Source organism: Melanerpes formicivorus, unplaced genomic scaffold, assembly GCF_026170545.1.
Source record: "Melanerpes formicivorus ecotype bairdi unplaced genomic scaffold, bMelFor1.0.p_v2 SCAF_2518, whole genome shotgun sequence".
In the NCBI taxonomy this organism is placed as follows: domain Eukaryota; kingdom Metazoa; phylum Chordata; class Aves; order Piciformes; family Picidae; genus Melanerpes; species Melanerpes formicivorus.
The window spans coordinates 1-13,834 of NW_027144869.1; the positions used below are offsets into that span (position 1 = coordinate 1).

The 13,834-nt window shown below is 62.2% G+C and overlaps 1 protein-coding gene across 1 annotated transcript; it reads left to right on the forward strand.

The window, feature by feature from the left end:
- Positions 1-1,046: 1,046 nt before the first annotated feature.
- Positions 1,047-8,540, forward strand: LOC137461547 (protein AF-17-like; the record flags this gene model as incomplete). The annotated part of the gene is given in 10 exon segments (XM_068171244.1): positions 1,047-1,164; positions 3,958-4,024; positions 4,742-4,884; positions 5,475-5,663; positions 6,047-6,135; positions 6,524-6,897; positions 7,085-7,193; positions 8,136-8,199; positions 8,202-8,259; positions 8,261-8,540. Coding segments are annotated over 10 exon segments (1,491 nt in total), but the record flags the coding sequence as incomplete, so codon positions are not given.
- Between the last annotated feature and the right edge of the window lie 5,294 nt (positions 8,541-13,834).

Below are 13,834 nucleotides of genomic sequence, written 5' to 3' on the forward strand. Positions count from 1 at the left end.
AGAGCCGCCCTGAGGAGCCCCTTCTGCTGTCCACCCCTCCATCCCCACTCTTCTCTGTGGCTTTGGGGAGGGGGCAGAGCAAGGGCTGCAGAGATGCTGAGGGGCCTGGAACAGCTCTGAAGGTGAGGAGGGGCTGAGGGGCCTGGAGAAGAGCAATCTTGCCCCAGCTCCTTCCCTCCATCAGCTCTTTGCTCACTGGCCTTGCTGGGATGTGTGGTGGGCAGCAGGGTGCCCAGGAGCCCCCAGTGTGCCCTGCTGGCCAAGGAGGTCGATGGAACCTTGGGGGGGCAGCGAGGAGAGTGAGGCCAGCAGGCTGAGGGAGGCTCTGCTGCCCCTCAGCTCAGCCCTGGGGAGGCCACAGCTGCAGGGCTGGGACCAGCTCTGGGCTCCCCAGCTCAGGGAGGACCTCAGGGACCTGCTGGGGAGGGCACAGCTGCAGGGCTGGGACCAGCTCTGGGCTCCCCCAGCTCAAGGAGGACCTCAGGGACCTGCTGGAGAGGGCACAGCAAAGGGCTGCAGAGATGCTGAGGGGCCTGGAACAGCTCTGAGGGGAGGCTGAGTGTGGAGAAGAGCAGCCTGGGGGGGGGACCTGATCAATGCTGAGCAATACCTCAAGGGTGGGGGGGCAGGAGGCTGGGGCCAGGCTGTTGGCAGCGGTGCCAGGTGCCAGGCCAAGGGGCAGTGGGCACAAAGTGGCCCAGGAGAAGCTCCACCTGAACATGAGGAGGAACTTCCTGAGCTGGAGGCTGCTGGAGGCCTGGAGCAGGCTGCCCAGGAGGTGCTGGAGCCTCCAGCTCTGCAGAGAGCTTTCCAACCCCCCCTGGATGTGCTCCTGAGTGACCTTCCCTGGGTGGCTCTGCCTGGGCAGGGGCTTGGGCTGGGTGCCCTCCAGAGGGTCCCTTCCAGCCCCTGCCAGGCTGTGGCCATGAGGAATCAGAGGAGCTGGAAGGGAGCTCTGGAGGTCATCAAGTTTCTGTCCTGGTGGGACTCCTGGAAGTCATTTTGCTCTCTCTCTGTCTCTCTCTCTCCATCCCTTTGCCCTGCAGGTGTTCTCCTTGGCAGGCTCCACCTTCAGCCTCCCTTCCTCACACATCTTTGGAAGCCCTCTCACCTCTGGGCTCTCCATCAACCCCCTCCTGAACCAGGCAGAGAGCAGCCGGGCAGGTACGTGAGCCAGCAGGTATGTGAGCTGGGACCCTCCCCCCAGGGGGGGCTGGGACCTCCAGGATGGGGCTGGGACCCCCACTGTGGGAGCTGGGACCCCCAAGATGGGCTGGGAGCTGCAGGATGGGAGCTGGGACCCCCAAGATGGGCTGGGAGCTCCAGGATGGCAGCTGGGACCCCCAGTGTGGGATCTGGGAGCTCCAGGATGGCAGCTGGGACCCCCAAGATGGGCTGGGACCTGCAGGATGGGAGCTGGGGACCTCCAGCCTGTGAATTTAGGACCTCCAGTGTGGGCTGGGTCCTCCCTCCAGGGGGCTCTCAGGGGAGGAAGTCTCCCTCCAGGAGGCTCTCAGGGAGAGGACATCTCCCTCCAGGGGGCTCTCAGGGGGAGACATCTCCCTCCAGGAGGCTCTCAGGGGGAGACATCTCTCTCCAGGAGGCTCTCAGGGGAGACATCTCTCTCCAGGAGGCTCTCAGGGGGAGACATCTCCCTCCAGGAGGCTCTCAGGGGGAGACATCTCCCTCCAGAAGGCTCTCCAGGAGGCTCTCAGGGGGAGATATCTCCCTCCAGGAGGCTCTCAGGGGGAGACATCTCCCTCCAGAAGGCTCTCCGGAGGCTCTCAGGGGGAGATATCTCCCTCCAGGAGGCTCTCAGGGGGAGACATCTCCCTCCAGAAGGCTCTCCAGGAGCTCTCAGGGGAAGATATCTCCCTCCAGGGGGCTCTCAGGGAGAGGAATCTGGGTCCTGAGCAACCTGAAGTTGGAGCTCCAGGGGCTGGAGCCTCAGGAAAGCCAGGAGGGTGTCCCAGCTGTGCCCGAGGGGCAGGCTGGGGGAGTCCCGGGGGCTGGGGGGAGGAGCGAGGAGCCCAGCCCGGAGCTGCCGGTGGGAGCTGCTGGGGGAGCAGCTGGGGGCTGGTTCTCAGCGGCAGGAGCTGCTGGCAGGAGCTGCTGCCCTGCTCGGAGCCTTGCTCTGTAAATCAGAGCGTTCCCTGCAGGAGACTTCCCAGCTCCCTGCACGGAGGAAGTCTCCCTCTGTGCGTGAAGAAGAGGAGGGGCGAGGCAGGCAGCTGCCCGCTGCGGGCTGCAGCCACAACATCTGACACGTCCCAGGGCCGGGAGGGAGGAGGAGGAGGAGAAAGGGGAGGGGGAGGAGGAGGAGGGGGGATGTGTGTTTATGGGCTGGCAGGCTCCGGGGATGGGAGGCAAGGCAGAGAAATCCACTCCTTGGTTCCCCCCCCTCGGGTGGGAGACGTCCCCCCAGCAGCTCCAGGGGGTGGTGTCCCCCCAGCTCCCCGGCATCAGGGAGGGCTCTGGGGCGGGGGGGGCTGGAGGGGGGGGCGGGGGGCAGCTGCTGGAGGCTGAAGGCTCTTTTAAGTTTAGTTTCCAGCCTCTGGAAACTCCGGGAAGAGCCCCAGAGGGATCCTTGATTCCCTTTGGGCAAGGCTCCCGGAGGCAGAGGGCTGCAGGGGTGCTCAGGAGGGAGCTGAGTTGAAGCTTTGCAGAGGATTGAGTCAGCTTTGGAGGCTCAGCAAAGCTTCTGCCCACTCCCACTCCCCCCCCAAGCCCTGCAGCTTTACAGCTGAAGGCAAAGCTGCTGCTGCTGCTGCTGCCCCTCCTTGAGGGTTTTGTGGCTGGGGAGGGAGCTGGCCTGAGGCAGAGGCTCTGGGGCTGCTCAGCTTCCTGCAACCCCCCACCCCCAAAAACCTCCCTGTAAGCTCCCCCCAGGCTGCCCCTAACTGCCCTGCAACCTCCCCCCCAGGCTCTCCCCCATGCTGCCCCCCAAATTCCCTTCAAGCTCGCCCCAAACTTCCCTGCATGCTGCCCCCCAGTCTCCCCCCAAGCTGCCCCCCGAGTTTCCCTGCATGCACCCCGCATGCTCCCCCCCAAACTGCCCTCCAAGCTGCCCCCCCGACCTTCCCCAAGGCTGCCCCCAAGCTGCCCCCCGAGTTTCCCTGCAAGCTCCCCGCATGCTCCCCCCCAAACTGCCCTCCAAGCTGCCCCCCCGACCTTCCCCCAGTCTCCCCCCAAGGCTGCCCCCCTAGTTTCCCTGCAGGCACCCCGCATGCGCCCCCCCCTAACTGCCCTCCAAGCTGCCCCCCAAGTTTCCCTGCAAGCTCCCCGCATGCTCCCCCCCAAACTCCCCTCCAAGCTGCCCCAAACCTCCCCCAGGCTTGCCCCAAGCTGCCCCCCCGAGTTTCCCCTGCAAGCTCCCCGCATGCTCCCCCCCAAACTCCCCTCCAAGCTGCCCCCCAAACCTCCCCCCAAGGCTTCCCCCCAAGCTGCCCCCCGAGTTTCCCTGCATGCACCCCGCATGCGCCCCCCCTAACTGCCCTCCAAGCTGCCCCCCAAGTTTCCCTGCAAGCTCCCCGCATGCTCCCCCCCCAAACTCCCCTCCAAGCTGCCCCCAAACCTCCCCCCAAGGCTTCCCCCAAGCTGCCCCCCGAGTTCCCTGCAAGCTCCCTGCATGCTCCCCCCCGGCCCCCCCGTCCAAGCTCCCCACGGCTCCGAGCCATGTCCCCCCCCCCCCCACCCCCTCACCCCAGCCCTGCGATCTGTCCCCTGCCCTTCAGCAGCGGGGGGGGGGGTCGCCGGTGCCCTTCCCCGGGTGCCCCCCGGGCAGTGCCGGTGCCAGGCAGCCCCTCCGCGGCGGGCGGAGCGCTGCTCCCTGCTGCCCTCTAGCGGCCACCGGCAGCACCAACAGCCCCCAAACCCCCGGGGCACGGAACGGGCACCCTGCCGGCGCCGGGCGCCTCCGCCACACCGGGTCCTGTGTCCCTTGTCCCCCCCACCCAGAGCCTGACCTGGAGGACTGCGGGTTTGGCTGCCGAGGGACCTCCCCCCAGGAGAGCCTCTCGTCCATGTGAGTGTCCTCCAGCGGCCCCGCGGGGGCCCCGCAGCCGCCTGGAAGGGCTTGGAGCTCGGGAAGCCTTGGGATGACACAGCAAGGAACGGGGAAGGGCTGTGGGCGGGGAGGGAGGAGAGGAGTGGAGGCAGCTTCTTCTGCCCTTCTCCTTGGAGATGGGGTGGGGTAAGGTAGGAGAGGATGGGATGGGGAAGGTAGGATGGGGATGGGGAAGGTAGGATGGGATGGGGAAGGTAGGATGGGATGGGATAAGATGGGGAAGATAGAATGGGATGGGATGGAATGGGGTAAGATGGACTGAATGGGATAAGATGGAATGGAATGGGGAAGATGGAATGGGATAAGATGGAATGGAATGGGGAAGATGGAATGGGATAAGATGGATGGGATGAGGTGGGATGGGGTAAGCTAGAATGGGATGGCAAAGGTGGGATGGGATGGGATGGGATGAGGTGGGATGGGGAAGGTAGACTGGGATGGGATGAGATGAGATGGGGTAAGATAGAATGGGATGCAATGCACTGGGATGGGATGTAAGGAGGCAGCTTTGCTTTTCCCACACGAGCCAAGGCTCTCCTGGAGTGGAGCAGAGCCAGGGCTGAGCGAGATGCAGCCACTCCCAGGGTGAGGCAGAGGAGATGTGAGCAGAAGGCAGCAGAGCAGAGCGGGTCCGGAGCGGAGAAGCTCTCTGACACGTCCCCAACCCTTCCCCAGGTCGCCCATCAGCAGCCTGCCGACCCTCTTTGACCAGACAGTGTCTTGTAGCAGCAGTGGGCAGCTGGAGAATGTCCCCCAGGCCACCCCCAACATTGAGCAGCTCCTGGAGAAGCAGGGCAATGGGGAGGCTGGGGTGAACAGTGAGTCCCTGGGGCAGGGGGCTGGGGGAGGTGGAGAGTGAGACCCTGAGGGTGTGGGGCTGGGGGAGGTGGAGAGTGAGACCCTGAGGGTGTGGAGCTGGGGGAGGTGGAGAGTGAGACCCTGAGGGTGGGGGGCTGGGGGAGGTGGAGAGTGAGACCCTGAGGGTATGGGGCTGGGGGAGGTGGAGAGTGAGACCCTGAGGGTATGGGGCTGGGGGAGGTGGAGAGTGAGACCCTGAGGGTGGGGGGCTGGGGAGGTGGAGAGTGAGACCCTGAGGGTGGGGGGCTGGGGGAGGTGGAGAGTGAGACCCTGAGGGTGTGGGGCTGGGGGAGCAGAGCTCCTTAGCTTGTCCCTCTGAGAGCCAGCTGGGATTTTGCCCACAGGCAGTGGAGCTGGGTGGGGGCCAAAGCATATCTGTGGCATGGGGGAGTGGGGCTGTGGTCTCCCCCCTCCAGTGTGGTCTAATTGTGGTTCCTCCTGTGGCTCTCCTGTGGCTCTCCTGTGGCTCTCCTGCTCCTCATTCCACCACCCTCTCTTCCCTCCCCTCACCCTGTCCCCTTTCCCCCCCCTGCCCTGCCCTTGCCTGCAGTTGTGGAGATGCTCAAAGCCCTGCACTCGCTGCAGAAGGAGAACCAGAGGCTGCAGGAGCAGATCATGACCCTGACAGCCAAGAAGGAACGTTTGCAGCTCCTCAATGTCCAGCTCTCTGTCCCCTTCCCCGTGGTGACCAGCAGCAATGGGCCAGGCAGCCAGGCCCAGTACATTCTGCCTCCCAATGGTGAGGGTGCTGGGGGCAGGGGGGGGAGGTGGAGGCAGCACCCTCCTGGAGCCCAGGAATGGGTTGGGTTGGAAGGGACCTTCAAGATCAAGACCACCCAGTCCCAGCCCCCTGCCATGGGCAGGGACACCTCCCACCAGCCCAGGCTGCTCCAAGGCCTCATCCAGCCTGGTCTGAAACACCTCCAGGGAGGGGACAGCCACAACCTCCCCTGGGCAGCCTGTGCCAGGCTCTCCCCAGCCTCACTGCCAAGCATTTCTGTGCCTTGCCCTAGCAGAGGGCAGGAGATGGGGGGGTAGAGGGGGGTTACAGTGGGGAGGATCTGACCCTTGGGTGGTATCAGAGTGTCCTCCCACCCTGATCTTCATCCTCCCTCCTCCCAGTCTGCACCAACGACTCCCTGAGCATCAGCAAGAGCCCCCCCTGCAAGAACAGCTTTGGGATTGAGAACTCCCTCTCCACTTCCTCTGAGGTAAGCTGGGCCAGCACCAGCCCCTGGGCGGGGGGGGGAGCAGAGCAGTGGCCTCCCAGGTGGTGAAGCCTTGGGGGTCCAGGTTCCTGTCCCTGGGGTGCCTGCTCTTGGGGTGCTCTCAGCGCTGAGGCTCCGGGCAGGGCTTGGGAGCCTGAGGTGAGGAAGCTTCTGGGTGGCTCTGGAGGTCCAGCAGAGCAGCTCTGAGACCTGGGAAGGACCTTCCTGAGCACTCTGTGCTTGCACTCACAGCTTCCCCCTCCCCACCACCACCTCCCACCTCCCAGCTCCTGCCTTGAACCCCACCCCCCACCCCATGGGAGCTGAGCTGAGCTCTCCCCGCGCTGAGCTGCCCCCAGTCCGATGCTCTTGTGTCCCTTTCTCCCCCCAGGACCCTCACTCAGGTTGCCCCAGCAGGAGCAGCTCTTCCCTGTCCTTCCACAGCACTCCTCCCCCCCTGCCCATGCTGCAGCAGAGCCCTGCCTCGCTCCCCCTGCCCGGGGGGCCGCAGGTGAACGGGCTGCCCAGGGCGGCCGGCGGCGGGCTGGGGGCGGGAGGAGGAGGAGGAGGAGGAGGAGGCAGCGCTGCCAGCCACGGCCTCTCCACGGTGCCCATGGTGGACAGCCTGATGGGGAGCCTGGCAGGAGGCCAGCAGATGCCCCTCAACGGGATCCTGGGGAGCCTGAACGGAGCCCAGGCAGCGCAGCCGGCCAGCGCGCTCAGCCAGGGGCCGCCGACCCTGCAGCTCTCCAGCAGCCTCAGCAGGTGAGGAGGAGGAGGAGGATGGGGAAGCTCCTGGGCACTGCCCTGCCCTCTCCAGCAGCAGCTCAGCCCCGGGAGGTTGGGAGGGGGTGCGGGGGGTGGGGGGGAAGGAAGCCTCCCTGCGCCTGCGGGGCCGAGCCCGGGGGCCGGTGCTGACCTTGCCTGCCCTGCTGCCCCCCTCCCTCCGCAGCGTTCCCAGCCTGAGTCCCCTGACCGAGCAGCAGCGGCAGGTCCTGCACCAGCACGAGCAGCAGCTCCAGCAGCTCCAGCAGCTCCTCACCTCCCAGCCCCTTAACCCGGTGAGTGTTGCCCCCCCGGGGGCTGCTGAGCCTGGAGGGGAGCAGCCCCAGAGGGCAGCTCAGCAAGAGGCAAAGGCTGGGGGGGGGGGCAAGAGGCTGGGGCCAGGCTCTGCTCAGGGGTGCCCAGGGGCAGGGCAAGGGGCACAAAGTGGACCCCCAGGAGGTTCCATCTGAGCAGGAGGAGAGAGGTTTTTTGGTGCTGGAGGCCTGGAGCAGGCTGCCCAGAGAGGTTGTGGAGTCTCCTGGTGTGGAGAGCTTCCAACCCCCCCCCTGGGCATTGTGCTGCTGGGCAAGCTGCTGGGGGGGCCCTGCTGGGGCAGGCTGGGCTTGGACTGAGCTCCAGAGCTCCCTTCCAGCCTCTCCCACTCTATGATTCTATGGCTGGGGGTGCTGGGGGAGGGCTTTGGAGGGGGTTGAGGACTTTGGGGTCTGGAGAAGCATCAGGCAGCTGTCCTGAGGACCTTGGCTGGCTGCCTGCATCCTCTTGGGTGGAGCAGGAGCCTCATCCTGGGCTGCTGTGGGGGAGGTGGTGAGCAGTCCATGTCCCTGGGAGCCACCTTCCCTTGCCCTGCAGGTGCCTCTGGGGTGTCCCTGCCCTGCCTGGGGGCTGCAGGGAGTGCTCCCAGCTCCAGTCAGTGAAGCTCTGCTGGTTCAGCTCTTATATCCCAGGAAAAGCAGAGTTCCAAGGGCCTCTCTTGGCAGCAGCTGATGTCACCCTGCCCATCAGCTGCCTCCCTGTGGCTGTGGGAACGATGTCAGAGCTCAGCCCTGGTCGATGGTTGCCTGTAGTGATGGGTGCCAAGTTGGGTTGCATTCAAGGGGGGGGTGAGGGTTCCTCTGGCTGCTGGTGAGCTGTGGCCCAAATCCCACCCCCCCCAGCCCCCCTCCAGCAAGCCCAGCTCCCCCCCCCACACACACTGAGCCTTCCCTCTCCCCCTGCAGGAGCAGCAGGCCCTGGTGTTCCAGATGATGCAGCAGATCCAGCAGAAGAGGGAGCTGCAGCGGCTGCAATGACCAACTCCTCCCAGCTGTCCATGAGCAGCCTCCTAGCAGCCACCTCTGCCCCCCCTGCACTCCAGCACCGCTGCCCTGATGACCTCAGCCCCTCAGCCAGCCCCCAGCAGCAGCAGTTGCAGCAGCAGCAGCAGCAGCAGCAGCAGCAGCAGCTCCTCTCTCCTGGCTTCCCTTTCCCCCCAACAGCTCAACCCTAGCAATGCCCTCCTGGCTTCCCAGGCCACCCCACCTCTCAACGCTGCTGGGAGCAGCCTGCTGGCCTCGGGGTCAGGCATCCCTCCCGTGCTGGCAGCACAGCCCAACCCCTTCCTCAACCTGCAGGCCGATGGCAACACCCCCGAAAGGAACGGTGCGTATGCTGCTCGCCCACCCCTGACCCCCCCTGCTGCTGCTGCTGCTGCTGCTGTGGGGGCTTCTGCAGCCCCCCCACCCCACCCAGAGCTGCACTTCACCGAGGGGGGAGCCACCCCGTAGGGCAGCAGAGCCACAAGGTGCTGCTGGCTGTCGCTGCGTGTCCCCCCCTGAGCCTAGGCAGGGGCAGCAGGTCCTGAGCCGACCCCTGGAGGGGCCAGAGGTGGTCCTGGGCAGGCACAGAGGTTCCCAAGGTGGCCTTGCATGGAAGGAGGGCAGGGGATAGGGGGTGCAGAGGCACACAGCAGACCTGCTGCAGAAGTCAGGCTGGAGGTTGGCAGGCTGGAGGTTGATCTCCCACCTCAGCAGGAGGAGAAACTTCTTTGGTGTGAGGGTGCTGGGGGCCTGGAGCAGGCTGCCCCAGAGAGGTTGTGGAGTCCTCCCTTCTCTAGAGACTTTCAAGCCCCACCTGGATGTGTTCCTGCTCTGGCAAGGGGAGGGGGAGCTGACCTCCAGGATGGTCTCCAGAGGTCCCTCCCAACCCCTATCACTCTGTGACTGCCTTCACCCCAGGATGGGAGCCTGTGCCCCTGGCAAGCGCTGGTCCTGTTGGAGCCTCGTGCTGAAGCTTGGAGGTGGCTGCCTGTTGAGACCCCCCAGGGTTTAGGAGGAGTCCTGCACCCAAGAGGAGAGGTGGTGCAGAGGCTGCTCAGCCTCTCTGTGCAGCTGCCTTGTCCTGGAGCAGCAGTGCCCAGGCTCTGGGACGCCTTCAGCTCTGCTCCATCCTCCCCTGGCTTTCACCCTGCCCCCAGGAGGTCCAAGCCCTGGTTGGAAGCATTTAGGAGCCAGAGGCCCAGGGTTGAGGAGCCAGGCTGGCTTGAGCTGGGCTGAGGGGAACCCTGGGGGCTCCAGCTGGTGGCAGAGGAGGCTGAGAGGTGGCAGTGAGCGGGGCCCAGTCCACAGCACAACACAGCAGGGCTCTCCCCTTCTGCCCCGGGGTGTTGGGTGCCCCTCCAGTACTGACACCTTCTCCTCTGCCTCTCTCTCTCTGTTTGTTTTCCTAAAGAGCTTGACTGAAAAGGGAGCTCCTCTGAGCCAGGACAAGGGCTAAGCTCCCCCCTCTGACCCTGACCAAACCAGCAGCCAACTCCTCTCAGCCAGGGGATTGTTGGCTTTCCCACAGCCAACTTTGATACTGGTAGAGCAATGAGCACAAGGCTTCCAAGAAGCATTTTCCCCTGCTGCTGGGCAATGCCAAGAGGGTGCTTTGGAAGACACCACGGCCCTGACCAAGCCCCTGCATCAGGAAGGAGCCAAGGTGGGGGGCTGCCTTGCTGCCCTGCTCCGTGCCACAGTGAATCTGAGTGGAAGAAGGAGCTCACCACCAGTCACCTGCTGGGAGTGCCAGCCCTGGGTGGGGGAAGTCGTGGGTGTGGAGACCCTCCCCAGCCCCATCAAGCATCCTTGGCCAAGCCCTTGGTGGAGGGAGGCTCCTCTGCTGAGGTCTCCACTCTGCCCCAAGCAGAGGCATCTGGATGTGCCCCAGCTGGGGGAAGCTGGAGGCGGTGGCAGTTGCCTTCGTGGTCTGCTTCGGCCAGGTGGAGAAGAAGTCCTCAGGCTGAGCTTTTCTCACCTGCTGGCCACCTGCTGGGCTTTTAGGATGCTCTTCCTCTCTCTCCCTGAAGCCTCAGCTGGACCCAAAGCCCGCCTGGAAAGACACCAAGTGGTGGAGCAATGGAGGAGGACCTGGTGCCTGGGGAGGAGGTGAAAGCCAACCTGCCTCAGCAGGGGACGTGGCCACATCTGCTCTGCCAGCTGCTGCCAGCTGCTGCCCGCTTGGGGAGGTCCTTCTCACCTTGCCAAGCACACTCCTGCTCCTGCTGCTGCCTCCTGCTGCTGCCTCCTGCCTTCCAGGATTCCCAAAGGCTGAGATCCCAGCTTGCCAAAAAAGGGGGCTTGGAGCCAGCAGCCCCCCCCACCCCCAGCTCTGGGTAGCCAACTCCCAGAAGGTGCAGCTGAACCTGGAGGTTGCTTCCCAGCCCAGAGCTGGGGAGGTAGAAACTGTGTGAGGGGAGGATGGGAAGGGGGGGGTGGGGGGGAGGAAGAGAGAGTCCCAAACCCCTTCCCTGGGGGCTTTTCTTGCCCACCACCACAGACCCCCTCCAGGCTGCCAAAGCCTTCCACGTTTCTTACCACTGCTCTTGAGCACTTCAGCAACCTGGGACAGCTTCCAGGTCCCCTGAGCTAAGACCTTGGAGCCTTCATTTCCCCTACCCCCCTCCCTCCTTTTAATTTTGTGGGGGGGGTCCACCTTCTGACCTTAACTTTGTCCTGCAGCCTTGGAAACCTTCCCCAAGGAATCAGCATCCTGAGCTGGGATGGTTGAAGGACAGGTTGGGGGCAGCTCTTGGGGGGGTGGGGGAGGAAGGGGAACATCGATGTCAAACTGACCACCCCCGGACCCCTCCTCACCCCCCACACCCCTCGGGACCCCTCCTCACCCCCTGCTTCCACCCAGAGCTCTGGGAGGGGCAGGTGTGGGAAGCCTCCAGCTGAAGAGCAAGCCCTGAGGTGTCTCCAAGTTAGACAGCAGCAGCAAAGCAGAGCCAGCCCTGGCTGGGCTGTGTCTCAGCACAGGTCCCACTGCCCCCCACCCACCCCCACGCCCCCTACCCCCCCGGGCTGGGTTTCTTTTGCACTATTCACATCTGTCAGCAGCGGGGGCTGGGCTGAGAGCACCGGAAAAAGGCTTTTCCCCACCTGCTGCAGACCTCTCCTTGGGTTCGCTTGGGTATTTGCTTCTCTTTTTTCAGCTGGTTCTGGCTCTGGCTTGGGATTTACTTTTTGGGTTCCCCTCTGGTGGTTTGGCTTTGTTTAGGTTTCTTTGGATTTGGATTTCCCCCCCCCCCCGATTAGTTGGATTTTAGTTGGATTTTGATTTTTCCTTTGTTGCTTTGGTTTTATTTAGACTTTGGTTTGGTTTTTTTTCTCTTTATTGGTTTGAGTTTATTTGGATCTTTTTTCTTTCCTTTTTTCCTTTCTTTTTTCCTTTCTTTTTTCCTTCCTTTTTTTTCCTTCCTTTTTTCCTTCACTTTTTACCTTCCTTTTATTCCTCCCTTTTTTCCTCTCTTTTTTTCCTTCCCTTTTCTCCTCACCTTTTTTCCTTCCCTTTTTCCCTCCCCTTTTTCCCTCCCCTTCTCTCCTTCCCTTCTCTCCTTCCCTTCTCTCCTTCCCTTCTCTCCTTCCCTTCTCTCCTTCCCTTCTCTCCTTCCCTTCTCTCCTTCCCTTCTCTCCTTCCCTTTTTCTCCTTCCCTTTTCTCCTTCCCTTTTCTCCTCCCTTTTTTCCTTCCCTTTTCTCCTTCCTTTTTTCCTCCTTTTTTTCATTTCCTTTTTTCCTCCTTTTTTTCCTCCCCTTTTTCCCTTCCTTTTTCCTCCCCTCTTTTCCTCCCCTCTTTTCCTTCCCTCTTTTCCTTCCCTCTTTTCCTCCCCTCTTTTCCTCCCCTCTTTTCCTCCCCTCTTTTCCTCCCCTCTTCCTCCCCCTTTTCCTCCCCTCTTTTCCTCCCCTCTTTTCCTCCCCTCTTTTCCTCCCCTCTTTTCCTCCCCTCTTTTCCTCCCCCTCTTTTCCTCCCCTCTTTTCCTCCCCTCTTTTCCTCCCCTCTTTTCCCTCCCCTCTTTTCCTCCCCTTTTTCCTCCCCTTTTTTCCTCCCTTTTTTTCTCCCTTTCCCTTTTTTCCCCTGCTCGCCTTTTTCCCCTTCTATTTTCCCCCTTCCTTTTCCCCCCTTCCTTTCCCCCCCCTTCCTTTTTTTTCCCCCCTCCCTTATTTTTCCCCTTCCTTTTTTTCCCTCCTCCCTTTTTTTCCCTTTCCTTTGATTTGTTTAATTTGGTTTTATTTTAAGTTTTTGCTTTATTTGGATTTTTTTTTTTTCCTTTGGTTTGGTTTCATTTTTTTATTATTATTTTTAATTTTTTTTTCTTATTTGGATTTTTTCAATTTGGTTTTATTTGGATTTTATTTCCCTTTGTTAGTTTGGGTTCATTTAGCTATTCCCCCCCCCCCCCCCCCCCCCCCCCCCCCCCCTCTGTCTGTTGTTGGTTTGGTCTTGTTGTTGCTGTTGTTGGAACCACAGGGGTTGGAGAAGGCTAAGAAATAACCAAACCAAACCAGGAGGGCTGAGGAATAAAAGAGAGAGGGAAGAGAGGGAGGAAAAAAAGAGAGAGGGAAGAGAGGGAGGGAAAAAGCAACCCCCCCAAAACCCCTTTCTGCCTCTCAGCCTCCAGTTCTGTGCCCTGGGCACATTTCTGCTGCCTGCTCAGAGATAGTTTGGGGGTTATTGTTTTTTTTCTGGGGGGGGTGGTCCAGGGAGCTGCTGAAAGCAAAGCTAAAAGCTGGGAGGAGGTTAAGAAGCCCTTGGGAAAGGGGAGATGGCAGCTGGGGGATGGGGGGGGGGTGGAAATGCACTTCAGAAGGTGCAGCTGAACCTGGAGGTTGCTTCCCAGCCCCAGAGCTGGGGAGATGGAAGCTGTGTGAAGGGGAAGAGAGAGTCCCAAACCCAGGGGGAGGGGAGGGAGGAAAAACAACTAAACGAACCTCTCCCTCCCTTTATCTCTGCAGCACAGCCCAGACCGTGGCTCTCTTGGCACATTCCCTTGGCCCACATCTGGGTCACCCAGCTGGGCCTGGCTGAGCTCTGAGGAGCTTCCAGTTGAGCACAGTTTGACTTCCCAGTTCAGGCTTCTTCCCCACCCCCACCCCCAGTCCCTCTCCCCACATTGCTCTGGCACAGTGGTGTGCTTGCACTTTTTGTTTTGTACTCCTCCCTTGCCCCCCCAGATTTGTTTTGCCTCCTCTGTTGCTGCCCTGCTGATGACCACCAAGAGAACCTCCAACCCTCCCCAGGGACCTGGTGCTGTGCTCAGAGCTGGCCAAATGCTTCTGAAGGCTAACCACATTTCACAGGCTGGGATTGGAAACTTGGCCAGGAGCAGGAAGGGAAGGGCTGGGAAGGAGAGAAGGCTGCTTAGCATTCATCCCTCCCTCCTGCCTTGCTTCCCTCCCTCCTGCCTTGCTTCCCTCCCTCCTGCCCTGCTTCCCTCCCTCCTGCCTTGCTTCCCTCCCTCCTGCCTTGCTTCCCTCCCTCCTGCCCTGCTTCCCTCCCTCCTGCCCTGCTTCCCTCCCTCCTGCCTTGCTTCCCTCCCTCCTGCCTTGCTTCCCTCCCTCCTGCCTTGCTTCCCTCCCTCCTGCCCTGCTTCCCTCCCTCCTGCCTTGCTTCCCTCCC